General features: G+C 47.2%; 1 protein-coding gene across 3 annotated transcripts in view; it reads left to right on the top strand.

The window, feature by feature from the left end:
• The window catches only part of KDSR (3-ketodihydrosphingosine reductase), a 39,775-nt gene that overhangs the window by 16,664 nt on the left and 8,989 nt on the right, over window positions 1-14,122 (top strand). For all 3 annotated transcript variants that reach the window (XM_043559037.1, XM_043559036.1, XM_043559038.1), the window contains 3 exons: window positions 1,620-1,811; window positions 7,353-7,436; window positions 11,149-11,232. In XM_043559037.1, the coding sequence (XP_043414972.1) occupies window positions 1,620-1,811; window positions 7,353-7,436; window positions 11,149-11,232 (360 nt within the window). The remainder of the gene's footprint in view (window positions 1-1,619; window positions 1,812-7,352; window positions 7,437-11,148; window positions 11,233-14,122) is intronic.

Raw genomic sequence — 14,122 nt, 5'->3', positions numbered from 1 at the left:
ATATATATATTTTTAATTTTTGAGAGAAAGAGAGAGACAGAGCACAAAGGGGGAGGGGCAGAGAGAGAGGGAGACACAGAGTCCAAAGCAGGCCCCAGGCTCTGAGCTGTCAGCCCAGAGCCTGACGTGGGACTTGAACTCACAAGCTGCGAGATCATGACCTGAGCCAAAGTCAGATGCTTAACCAACTGAGTCACCCAGGCGCCCCCAGTTTCTCTGCTCCTTGCTTCTAGCATTCAGCTTTCCACTACATTTGTTATCACTCGCCATGCTGATTTTCAGCTTCCAAAATGTTATTTTCTTTCCTGTTGTCTGTGCTCTGTGGGTTCTTGCCTTTACAAAAATTTATCTTTTTATTGAGATTTTAGTTAGGTCTCTAGAAGGGAGCTGAAGTGAACACTTGGGTTTAGTGTGCCATCTTTTCGGGGTGCTTTTTAAGAGCATTTTTGTTATCAAGACAATATAATGATATTAAAAGACATTTTGGGAAAAGTGGGAATCCCAGCATCCTAACACAATCATTTACAGTGTTCTGGAGTTCCTTGGTTTTGCACCTATGCACGTGTACTTTTGTGTAATATTTGAATTAGTTACAGTCACAGTGTAAATATAGTATACAATGAAGTGTTTGGTTTCACATGGTGATAGATCTAGTATTTTTACAGGACTTTAAATATAGAAACATTTCTTAATATTTTATTTATCTTGAGAGAGAGAGAGAGCACCCATGCACGAGCAGGGGAGGGGCAGAGAGAGAGGGAGAGAGAAGATCCCAAGCAGGCTCCACTCTGTCATCACAGAGTCTGACACGGGGCTCGATCTCATGAAATGAGACCATGACCTGAGCCGAAATCAAGGGTCAGCCTCTTAACCAACTGAGCCACCCAGGTGCCCCTTAATATAGAAACAATTTAATGCCAGCACTTTTAGATTTCCAAGTTAAAATGTAAGGTTTTTGAGAGTTGCCAGGATGAAAGGAAGATACATTCTCGGTACCTACGTAAGTTCTTACCCATCATGATACAAGAGCCAACGCTGACCGAGCACGTGACGGTGGGTCAGAGGCTATGCCTTGACTTGTGTTTCCTCTTTCAATGCTTGCAACAACCCTGTGGCTAGTACCTGCACTAGCCCTCTGTTCAGCTGCAGAGATAAGTAGTGCCTGACTCTCTTGTTCGTCATCAAATAGGTAGTAACCACAGTCCTTGCCGTTAACCACGTCCTAGTCTCTTTGTGATGTTTCCGTAGCTTAGAACTAACAGGGCCAGAGATCCTTGGGGGGCTTTTTCCTAAAACTGTTTTTCGGAACGTATTGCTTGCAGTACACAGCATACTTTGGATAAGGAGAAGACTAATCCTGACCGGTTTTCAGTGAAGACCTCACTGCCGTCACGAGGAGAATAAGAGACTAGACTGACGTAGGCTTGAGAGGGCAGGTCATGGGCACCGGGGCTCATTTACAGCATCACTGCATCGTTCATTCCCTCGACACATCCCTTGGGCTCCCAGTCACTTGGGCTCCACTGGCCCTCGGATCCGGAGAGCAGACAACTGCCGTGGAGCGCAGCCCTGAGGCTCTGACCTTGCTCTCTCCTCACGTGGCCCTTTGTTCCCGGCAGAGACTAATGAGCGTCAACTACCTGGGCAGCGTGTACCCCAGCCGAGCAGTGATCACCACCATGAAGGAGCGTCGTGTCGGCCGGATAGTCTTTGTCTCGTCCCAGGCAGGACAGCTGGGATTATTCGGTTTTACGGCCTACTCTTCGTCCAAGTTTGCCATCAGGGGACTGGCTGAAGCTTTGCAGATGGAGGTAAACACTGTTTTCAGTTTCACAGTTTTTATCTTCCAGCTCGGCAGTGGATGTTCCCCTTTGGTTTGCAGCTGCTTGACACGTGTTGTCGTATCACGTTAGACATTTGTAGACGTGACGTTAGCGAAAGGGCATCGGCTCAGCCCTTGAATTCTGCAGGTAACATTTTTCATCGCATAAAGACTCTACTGGGGCTAGAAGCAAAAGGGCTGGGAGGTGTTTCGCTCGCTTAATTTAATACGCAAAATACTACTTTATATTTACTCTGTATTTTTCAGTCTAATACCATGTGAGCCTGCGATTCTCTAGAGGTGTTTCTTTAACGAAAAGATCTCTGCTTTAAGACCGAGTGATGAAATTAGCACGTGTTTGAGGGAAAAGCTTGAATCAGCTCCTGTCCAGCTCTCAGCTGTGAGACAAATCATCTAACTGGGTCTGTTTCCTTTTCTGTAAAGCAAGAGGGTTGGATTAGAAATATCATTTGGCTCTCCTGAGACTTATACTTTGGTATCTTAAAGAAATCTTGGTGAAAGCGAATGCTTTTTATTTTCACAGTTAAGAGAACGTGTTGTGAAGGAGGGTGTGGTTAGCATTAGCATCGAAATAAATGCTTGTCATGATGTGACAGCCTTCACACAACCTCAGCCGTGGGAAGCCGACTGCCGCATTGTTGTCCAATGGGGACGCTTAGAAAGTACCACACATATCTATCCCAAATCACACACTGACAAGGCAAGGTAAAATTCTTTGTATTGTAACTTGCACTGAAATGTAACACTACATCGTGATGTTAAAAGCCCGGAAGAAAATTCATTTTGGCCAACATTCTCATGGTAGGAGTGTGTGTGCCCTGGGGGTCCTGTTTAATAATTTAGGTTAGGGGTTGGCAACTTTTTTCTGAAAAGGGCCAGATTGTAGGCATTTTAGCCTTCAAGGGCTGGATGGTGTCTGTCGCGACTACTCGAGTCTACTGTGAGAGCCAGAAAACAGCCATGTGCAAAAGTAAATGAACGGAGATAGCTGTGTTCCGATAAAACTTTATTTGCAAAAAGAGGTAGAAGGCCAGATTTGTCCCACAGGCCATAGTTGGCTGACCGCTGATTTATAAAATCCCCGGAAGAGCCCTTGATGGTGTGTGACAGGGCACCACATTGCCCAGCATCACAGTACAGATGAGTTGTCCAATCAATGACAGAATCCTCATGAGCCACTTAGAGACTGGTAGACTGTGCCATTCTCATCGAAAAGGAACCAGCCCCAAATTTCATTTTCATCAACTTGCTTAATACTCATAATCAATAAGGGCACCTGGGTGGCTCAGTCGGTTAAGCCTCGGACTTTGGTTCAGGTCATGATCTCACAGTTTATGAGTTCGAGCCCCACATCGGGCTCTGTGCTGACAGCTCAGGGCCTGGAGCCTGCTTCAGATTCTCCGTCTCCCTCTCTCTCTGCCCCTCCCCTGCTCATGTTCTGTCTCTCTCTCTCTCTTCTCTCTCAAAAATAAATAAAGATTAAAAAAAATACTCATAATCAATAATAGCTCTTTATAATATGTTTAGCCAATAGGACACGTAAGGCTGTGAAATTTCAAACAAGAATGCCAGCATTTCTTTTGAAAGTTTTACTTGGAAAGTTCCTTTGCAAATAACCATTTATTTATGTTTTTATTAAAATGTTTATTTATTTTGAAAGAGCAAGAGTGAGCACGCACATCCGTGCACATGAGCAGGGGAGGGGCAGAGAGAAAGAATCCCAAGCAGGCTCTGCATTGTTGGCACAGAGCCCAATACGGGACTCACCAACCGTGAGATCATGACCTGAGCTGAAATCGAGAGTCAGGTGCTTCGCCAACTGAGCCACCCAGGCACGCTTATAAAAGTTTTGGGAAATCTGTGAGGCAGATGTCGTTTTGCCACCTGATAGATACCAATGCTGAGTTTTGGTAGTTCATGGAGTTGCTGAAAGCCACTTTGTCACTTTGTAACAAAAGCAGTAACAACGTCTTGGCTTTCTGGTTCCCTGGGCAGATGATGTGTCTATAATTCAGGTCAGAAGTTACCTGATGGATCCGGCCTTAGACATCTGGTAAGTGAAGGGCTGTTTTGGAAATGAAAAATCTGCTTATTAGGGCTTTTTGTCCCTAAGCCTTGTACATGTTAGGACAGACATGTTACTAAAGAAGAGGAAAAGGAAAGTGAGTTGCTAATACAGAGTCCCCAAAGCCTCTTTGTGACAAATGTGATTCACACGCTGCAGGAAGCTTGCCTGGACTTGAAAGTCAGCTTGACTCCTGTCCATATTCAGACTCCGTGAAAAATGTGCCCACGGAAACACGGAATAAGATAAACACGTGAAAAGTAGGCTTAGAGGGGAATAAATTCAATAATCAAAATCCAGTTTGTTCATAGTAGACCTACGTCAGAACAGTTGTGTCCCTGCAAACTTACAGTGTGGTGTTTTGGAAACCTGGATACTTCAGTCTGTTTTGCCATCGTGGTTGTGTTTTCTGTGAATGAAACAGACCTCATAGAATTGCTCAGACTCGAAGTACTTTGTGATGATCTTTTTCGGATTAATTTTTTTTTTTAATTTTTTTTTTAACGTTTATTTATTTTTGAGACAGAGAGTCAGAGCATGAACAGGGGAGGGTCAGAGAGAGAGGGAGACACAGAATCTGACACAGGCTCCAGGCTCCGAGCGGCCAGCACAGAGCCCGGTGCGGGGCTCGAACTCATGAGCTGTGAGATCATGACCTGAGCCGAAGTCGGACGCTCAACCGACTGAGCCACCCAGGTGCCCCGGTTTAACTAACTCTTAAGTCTTCCTGTCCACCCCACCCTTTGCCCGCCAAACTAAAGTAGGACCCTAGCCATGCTTTGTGCATAATAAAACATTTGTTGCACCTTTTGGTGTTCCTTTTTTTTTTTAAAACTCCGTTTTTTTAGGTACAAATATATGATTTAAAGATTCTAAAAGTTAATCTTTTTGGAAAGCCAACTTCTGCTGGCTTATGGCCAAAGATGTGGTAGCAGAGACCAAGTCAAAGAAAAATAGCCTTTGTGCTTCCCTCCTTCCGGTCATGCTCCCCTCCCCCTAAGGCCATCTTGCCCCACAGCCTTGAAAAGTAAGCTTAGGTGAAATTCTGGAGCTTCTCAGACGCAGCTCTGCTCCTCCCTCCAGGACCCCCGCCCCCCTCGCTCCGTCTTCGTTTTGATGGAATTAGGAACCACACGTTGTAGGCGGGATGATTTTGGTAGTCAGTTCTTGAGCAGACGGTTGTCTTTCTGATTGAAATGGAGACCAGGGGAAGGAAGAACATGGCAAAAAGCATGGAGGTGGGCAGAGCAGGAGAAAAGAGGATGGTCAGTCAGCAAGGACAAGGAGAAACACACGGCCACAAGGTGAGCAGAGGAGTCAGCTAGTGAAGTCTGGGCTTGTAAATTCCTAGAGACAGGGGCGATCTCTAGGAGTCGGCATCGTCTGAGCAAGAGCAAGTGAAGCCACATCAACCCCCTTTCGTTTTCTGCCGGGGCTGTGGGACTAGTTGATTAAAGGAAAGTGTGGATGGAATATAGCGTATTTAGACGTTACTGGTTATTTGACCAAGAGTTTCAAGAGACGGGCTGCGCCACGAGGGAGGGGCTGTCTCGTGTTGTTGACGTCCACGTCTTCATTCACAGAACAATACGGGACTCATTCAGTAAGTATCCCTTGGATGAGTAAATACAACAACGAAGGGATTAGCCGCTGGAGGAACCCAGCCACAGACTGAGAGGGTCATGTGACTTCAAGACTACCAGCACCCCAAACTGCTTCCTCCGGGACTGGCTTCTTCCAACCCCGACCATCTGTGTCTACGCCAGGAGAAAGCTGTCCTGAAAAGCTGCTTCAGGCGTTTGGTAGCTCAGCCATAACCTTGAACTAGAGAAACACTGCTCTGACATACTGTCTTACATTCGCTTGTGCGCCACGGTCCTTACGCATTTCAGGGGGAGGGGGCACAGGAGCGTTAGAGAAACGTCTGAGTCGAGTCTGCTTCAGGCCTTCTGTGGGCCAGTTGCCACGCACCGGCTTGTTTGGTGGTGTTTTTGTCTGGTCTGTGCACAACAGAGGGCAAGGCCGTGGGAGACGGTTTTTGAAGTCACTATCTCAAAAACAAGTGGAAGAGAAATTGCTTGCTCATCAACCTCACTGGCTGGCCCGAATCCAGAGCTATTTCTGAGCACGGCTGGGCCTTGAAGCTGCATGCCCCGTGGAGGCCGAGTGAACGGGCTGTCTCACGCCCTGAGTGCAGTGGCAACGAACCAACAAAGACATCACCCTTTGCTATTGTGCTGTTCAGCATGGCTGGCCAGGATCTAATGCTTCTCCCGACCCCGACAGCTCCTCCCACAGGCTTCAGAACTGTGCCCGGCAGAGGGACCCAGGGAGAATAAGGGCTGTGTGAACAGATGGGACCCTGGGGTGCTCTCAGGGGCTGTTGCCTGAGGACACGCTATTGGCACTTTTCAACCTCCTTGAGATGCACCCCCAGCTGTCTGTCTGCTTTTAACTTCCCCAGGTAGCGTCCTGGGGCTAAGCAGCGAGCCAAGAGCAAATAAAAATCGGGGGACAGAAATTTGGATGGTGTGAACTATCACCCTTAGAGCCACTAAGAATCAGGGCCAGATGAGAGTGTGGAGCAGGGCCACTGAAGTGCAGGATCTTTGGGAAGGGTATGTCCTGGCTGACTCGCTCTCGGGAGAATCTTCTGGAATTGCTGGGGGTGTATTTCTGAGTGGAGGCGTGGAGGCCTTGTAGTGAGGCAGCGAAGCCTCGGAACCTGTTTGAAGCTGGGAAGGGGTTTCTGCATATAAATAAGGGTGAGGTCGTCTTTCCTGGAGTTGCTTGGCTGGTCTGACCTGGCTGTTGGTTTCTTCTGTGGGGGAGGGTACAAGTGACTCCTGACTCCCTGTTGGGCAGGGGCTGGTGGCTTAGAAAGTTCCTGACCAGGCAGACTTCTCAGGGGAGGCCTGGCTCTGAAGAGCATAGGAAAAGGGTTTTGACTGATCTTAACGTATTCTGTAGACGAAATCAACAAGAGCTTCAGAAGCGGCTGTGAAGGAAACCAGGTTTGCAGTCACAGAGACCGGTCCCAGGTCCTGCACACAGTGCTGAGTGGTGTCTGGGGGGTGGGGGGGGCAGGCGGGAAGGTGGGAAAGGAGACCTCCCTTTAGCTGTCCACCTTCCTCCTGGACGGCTCCTAGGGCCTTGCCTGCTCGGTGGGGTGGGCAACACTCAGAAGGAGGTGAATCTCTGCCAGCTGTTTTCGGGAGTAGAGGTTGTTGGGGTGAACCCTGTGCCTTTATTTCCAAATGATCTTCATGGAGAGGAGTTTTCCTGACCCAGTCGGCGCTGGTTCTCCACCCAGAGCCACATTCTGCCTTGGGAAAATCAGGCAGGATTCACGACGTTTGCCTGGTGGCCGGTGCAGGTGGCTAAGGGTCGATGCGGAATTGGACCTTGTTTACTGAAGGGGCACATGTTGTTTCCGAAATGCAGGTGAAGCCATATAACGTCTACGTCACAGTGGCCTACCCGCCCGACACAGATACCCCTGGGTTTGCGGAAGAAAACAAAACAAAGGTAAGTATTCCTCTGTGTCTGTTTCGAGCCTTTAATGTTGTAAATCTTCCTTTTTCAATTTTCTGACTTTCCACCCCTCAGCCTGGAGTCCTTTTCATCATTGAGAAAATTGTGTTCTTTACAATTGATGTGCAAGGTAGAGGCCTCTGAACTTTCCAGAACTCTCATGTGGAGTCTTAGAGAACACAGCCCGTATTTTCCAAGGCCATGAGTTTTGCTAATAATCTTCAAAGGCTTACTTAATTAACAAGGTATTATCTTCAAGAATACAGCCTGCATTTTTAGCAAATGAGAGGATACTCTTTAGAAATAATATCCTCTCCTCTGGACTTAAACACCTGGTTGCCGGGGCACCTCAGGCTTAGCGTTTCAAAAACAGAATGTTTGATTCCCTCTCATTGCCCCCTCATTGCTTTTCATCTTCTTGGTAACCGAGAAGCCAGCCTTGGTTCTTCTTCCCACACCACACATCTTGACCCGCGCACTTCCTCCTGGCTCTACTCTCAGAACTGGTCCTGAATTGGCCCATTTTTTTTTCGGACGGCAACTGTCAGTACCATCCTCGTAATGGTAGCTGCTGGTATTTTTGCCCGAGCTGCTCTTCATAATCTTCAAACTGGTGTGCCTGCTTCTGCCCCTCTTCTGACCCCCTGTCTGTTCTTCATATAGTGACCAGTGATCCTTTTAAACTGTAAGTCAGGTCTTGTCATTCCCCTGTTCAAACACCTCTTCTGCAAGGAAGAAAAAAAAAAAAGCCAAAAACAAAACCAGAAAAACCCTTCTTAAACAGCACGGTTTAATAGAATGCTCTAGAATGGAAATGTTCTGTGTCTGCCTTCTCCAATCTGGTAGTCACATTGTGGCTGTTGGAACACTTGAATGCGGCTAGTGGGACACCCCCCCCCCCCCGCCATCATAAAACTGAATTTTTAATTTTGACTCCTTTAAAGTTAGTATTAAAATGCACATGTTGGTCTTGTCATGTGTTAGGATGGCCCCAGTGGCTCCCATTATGCCTAGAGTAGAATCCAAAGGTCTTTTCTTTTAAAAAAATTTTTTTTAACATTTATTCATTTTTGAGAGACAGAGAACACGAGTGGGGGAAGGGCAGAGAGAGAGAGGGAGATACAGAATCCGAAGCAGGCTCCAAGCTCTGAGCTGTCAGTACAGAGCCCAATGTGAGATCGTGACCTGAGCCAAAGTCAGCAGCTTAACGGACTGAGCCACCCGGGTGCCCCGAATCCAAAGGTGTTGCAGCTCATTGGGTTTTGCACTATGTGGACCTTGGCCACCTCTCCACAGTGGTGTCTCCTGTTGCCCTCAGCCCTACCAGAGCCCCCCATCTGTTCTTTGAGCTTGCCCAGGCTGTCCTCACCTGTGGGCTTTGTTTACTCTTGCTCCCCTCTCTCTCTGGATGTTCAAATGGCTTCATCCCTTGTTTCTTTCTATCTCTGTACAGACATCACCCTGAGAGGACTTCCCTGACCCTCTGTCTCTCAAATGTCAGTCCCTTGGAACACTCACCATCCTTTCCTCTGGCTTTGCTTTTCTCTATGATGCTTATCAGCACTGGACATTTACATCACACACAATGACAGACTGAGCTGAATGCAAGCTTTGCACGTTGTTCAAAGGAACTTCTTTCTTCCTTGCCTTGATGCATTGTAGGCTTCCTCCGAGCACACGAATCAAGTGGAGAAGAAAGGAATCGACTAGAACTTAACTACCTTGAATGGGCGTTGATTGGTTTTCTTTTCCTTCGTAGTAATGCTTTAGTAAGTGCGAGTTTCTGCAGCATAAAAATTGGCACTTATGCTCCATAGACTGTGTATTTGCGAAAAGATGTGTATGATTTAGAACATTTTTTTCCCTATTCACTTCTTTTTGATTCTGCCTCTTAAAATTACAACTATTTCAAAGAAGTAAATGTAAGCCAAACGCCCTGTCTTAGAATGAGCAGGGGCCCGCTAAGCGGATTTGTAACATTTGGTAAGCAGTCTTTTCTGTTTGAAGCCAAAGCTGACAAAAAGTGGTGATTTCCCTGGGAAGATCTGATTTTGATGTTAAGTTGGTTTTTTTCCCTCTGGTGTAGTGTTGAGCCAACTTTGGATAAATGCAATTCTATGTCGATGTGTGAGCCCTGCAGGGGGCGCCATAGTGCTTTTCAGTCTACTGTGTGTGTGGCCTGGTGGTCTGGAAGAAGGAGCAAGGCACTTTCAGAAGAACACTTCTCTTAATTCAGGTTCATCAAGAAGTACTTGACTTTTATGAAGTGCTATGCTTTTCCAATTTAAGAAAATACATTCTGTTCTTTACTTTAATTTTCTCAATCCTACGTGGTAAAAAAAAATGTATAGTTTCATGCAGTTTAAGGCTTTAAGTTTTAAAACTTCAAACTGAAACTCCCTTTTAAAGAATTTCTGAGCACGTGTTTATGTCACCTTAAAGAAGATAAAAAAAAGTGTGTGTGGGGGGGGAGCCCTTTCCCACAAAGAACTTAGGAGGTAAAATACAAATATACAAGTAGCTATAATATATATTAAGGCAGCAACATGCAAAGATGAAAAGAGAAAGGACTTCCAGTTAAGAATTCAGGAAAGGAGGGGCGCCTGGGTAGCTCAGTCGGTTAAGCATCCGACTTCGGCTCGGGTCGCAATCTTGTGGTCCGTGAGTTCAAGCCCCACGTCGGGCTCTGTGCTGACCGCTCAGAGCCTGGAGCCTGTTTCAGATTCTGTGTCTCCCTCTCTCTCTGACCCTCCCCCGTTCATGCTCTGTCTCTCTCTCTCTCAAAAATAAATAAACGTTAAAAAAAAATTTTTTTTTAAATTCAGGAAAGGAGACAACTGAGGTGGACCTTTAACCACCTTTGATTTGGAGTGCTGATGCCCCAGCCTGGTAATGAGCGCACAGCCCGTGCCTGGGGCCCCTCGGTGTTTTCTGTCCCAGTTTCCTCCTTCCTGCCTCCTCCGCAGGTCCTTTAAGAAGCAGCGGCATGGTTGAACAGGGACTGGGCTGGGGCTGTCTCGACCCATGGCCTCAGCTCTGTCCACGTGTCAGTCTTTTGCTAGCCTGGGAGTATGGTCAGAACGGAGACGCTGGTCATCTTGCTCAGGACACACGGTCAAGGCTCTGCATAAACACTGTTGGTCAGGTGTCTGGCCAGCAGTGAGGAGTCTACCGGGTTGGTCCCTTTCTTATTCCAGCTCTGGTGGTCCCCACTGGAGCCAAGACCATACGTGTCCAGCGGAGAGTGGCAAGGGCCTCGTGATCTTGCTTCAGCTACTGCACTAAATTTTATACGGTAACCAGGTAGAAACTGATTTAGAATCCAGATGGACTGGATTCTAAAAGGAATCTGCTCAAAGGTGGAAAACTGGAATTATTTACAAAGAAGGGGAAGGAGGTTGTAAGAATTATTTGTTCTTGGGGCACCTGGGTGGCTCAGTCGGTCGAGCGTCCGACTTCGGCTCAGGTCACGATCTCGAGGTCCGTGAGTTTGAGCCCCACGTCAGGCTCTGTGCTGACAGCTCGGAGCCTGGAGCCTGCTTCCGGTTCTGTGTCTCCTTCTCTCTCTGCCCCATCCCCACTTGTGCTCTGTCTCTCTCTGTCTCTCAAAAATAAATGAATGTAAAAAAAAAAAAAAGAACTCTTTGTTCTTTAATTTAATGGGCAATAATGGTACTGATGCATCCATTTTTTTCCCCACCTTCAGCCTCTGGAGACTCGTCTGATTTCAGAGACCGTATCTGTTTGCAAACCAGAGCAAGTGGCCAAACAAATTGTTAAGGATGCCATAGTAAGTACAGTCCTTGTTTTCTTCATTAATAGTTGTGATGCTGGATTTCTGAAAAGAAATACGATGTTTGTCCCAGGGCTTATTTTAAAGCATAAGTCATTGTTACTTCTGGGTCACATTCATGTCGCATGTTGACGCCACTCTTCTCCCTTAGATGCTTTATTGATTCCATGTAAAGTAGTAGGCTTCTGGAAACTAAGTACATATCTTAACCTTAGGAACAGATTGATGAGTAAGGATGTCTGGGAACTTTGGTTCTTTAAAAAGAACGTGAGACCTTCGAGCCGTGTGTCAGTAGTGGGGACCACGTTCCATGTCTGGCCCTGCTGCCTTTTGCTGCTTGCCCACAGCACTCGAAGTTGTAGGCGATGTTAGGTACTTTATTAACTGCCTGACTCCTTGATGAAGGACTTTTTCTTCCACCTTCCTGCTTCCCAGTGCCATTTTCCCCAAATGTTCACTAATAAGGAAGTGTGTCCAACCCCACCAGGCCACCATCCTGTCCACCCAGATAATGTGCCTCCAGGCTACTGAGTCTATTTGGAGTCTGCCATCTTCTAAATTTTTTTTTTTCAACGTTTTTTATTTATTTTTTTGGGGACAGAGAGAGACAGAGCATGAATAGGGGAGGGGCAGAGAGAGAGGGAGACACAAAATCGGAAACAGGCTCCAGGCTCTGAGCCATCAGCCCAGAGCCTGACGCGGGGCTCGAACTCGCGGGGCTCGAACTCACGGACCGCGAGATCGTGACCTGGCTGAAGTCGGACGCTTAACCGACTGCGCCACCCAGGCGCCCCTGGAGCCTGCCATCTTCTAAAACAACGTATGTGCCACAGACTTTTTTTCTTTTTCAGGTGTTTATTTGTTTTGAACGAGAGAGCGAGAGCAGGGGAGGGGCAGAGAGAGAAAGGGAGGGCGAGAATCCTAAGCAGGCTCCTCTCTGTCAGCACAGAGCCCGCTGCGGGGCTTGAACTCCGGAACTGTGAGATCACAACCTGAGCCAAAACCGAGTGTCGGACGCTTAACCACCCGAGCCACCCAGGCGCCCCGACTGCCACACGCTTTTGACAACATCCTGTCAGCCCACGTGCAGAAGAACACACACCAACGGGGGATGTCTGTAAACTTCAGGCCTACGCCGCACGTGGGAGATTTGAGGACCCGTGCAGTGAGGTGTCAGCGGGCTGCTCAGCCTCCCTGAAGGGCCGCATGCACTGTTGCACGAGCACCGGCTGAGCAGGCTACGAGAAGTATCGAACTCCATTAAGATACAGCCAGTTGGGACACCCGTGCCCTGTGCTCAAAGGCACAGGAGGGGGGCGCCTGGGTGGCCCAGTTGGCCAAGCGTCCGACTTTGGCTCAGGTCGGGGTCTCACAGTCCGTGAGTTGAAGCCCCACGTGGGGCTCACTGCTGTCCGTGCAGAGCTCGCTTCAGACCCTCCGTCCCCTTCTCTCTCTGCCCCTCCCCCACTTGCACTTTCTCTCTCAGAAATAAACATTAAAAAAAAAAAAAGGGCACAGAAAGATGGCAGGAGTGGATGGAGCGGACTTAGCTTTTCCTGCTCCCCTCAGATCAAAGCGGACACACCCCGTGCCTTGAACGATCTGAAATAGCTCTTTGTATGTTGGCAGGGCTCCTTGAGTCAGGTGGTCTCGAAACTTCATTTTTTGGCCACTTTCCACAGGAACCTATTGACCATCCCAGTGATTTCTTGACAGGTTTATATTTATCAATGCTTGCCGTTATTAGAAACTGCAAATGCATAATCTGAAAAATATTTATTAATCCGCTTAAAATAACCACAATTTAACCCATTACCTCTTAATGCAATTTTTCTACAATAATAGTTTTCCAAAACACAACTTTAGCGAGAAAAGCGCCATGGTTTTACGTCTCACCGACGTCTTTAATGTTTCTGTGACGAGAAGACAGCTGGACTCTTATCACCGCCTCCGCATCCCGCCTGCCCTAACATGTTGTTTGGAGTGAAGGATATAAAAAAAAAATCTGCCCTTATACAGATACGTAGTTAGGAAAGGGAGGAATATTAAATAGGCTTTTCAGAGAATTGCAGACATTCTTCTTTGATATTAAACCCAAACCGGATGAATAGTAGTTTCTTAAAGGTTAATTACAGTGTGGAATTGGAAACCACATTAATGAACTTTTTGTTCTCTGTTACATTAAAACCCGTTGGTCTTTGCACTTTGCATTTTTGTACCCATTCATGATTTTGTAATGTTATGCATCCGTCATGTGGAAAATATGGGTTCACTGAGTTACCAAAAAAAAAAAAAAACCCACCAAACTTCATCCATTCGTATCACCGCTGGGCTTATCATAAAAGTCTTTACATATTGGGCAGCTGACAGTCTCACAATGGTGGACAGGTTTTCACAAATCGTAATTTGTCCTTGAAAGCTCAGATGTTAACATTGACCATAAAAGCTGCCAACTTTCCTTGAAGTCATAGGCTCCTGTCATTCGTGTTCCACAAAATGTCTTCCAAATACCCAAGTCTGAATAACCACAGATTAATTTTCATGACTTAAACGGTCAGAGGAGGGCCTTTCTGCTGGGCAGCCATCCCCCCTGGGTACGGAACACAGCAGAAGGCGCTGGGTGTGCCCTCTCTTTTTGTGACGTAGGCTCTTAAGACTTGCCCTTAAGGGTTGAGATTTAATAAAATGGTAATTTTAGGGGCGCCTGGGTGGCTCAGTCGGTTGAGCGTCCGACTTCGGCTCAGGTCATGATCTCGCGGTCCATGAGTTCGAGCCCCGCATCGGGCTCTGTGCTGACAGCTCAGAGCCTGGAGCCCGTTTCAGATTCTGTGTCTCCCTCTCTCTCTGCCCCTCCCCCGTTCATGCTCTGGCTCTCTCTGTCTCAAAA

Source organism: Prionailurus bengalensis, chromosome D3 (genome assembly GCF_016509475.1).
Source record: "Prionailurus bengalensis isolate Pbe53 chromosome D3, Fcat_Pben_1.1_paternal_pri, whole genome shotgun sequence".
NCBI lineage: Eukaryota > Metazoa > Chordata > Mammalia > Carnivora > Felidae > Prionailurus > Prionailurus bengalensis.
The sequence above is the reverse complement of the archived record's forward strand: the minus strand, read 5'-3'. Positions and strand labels throughout refer to the sequence as shown.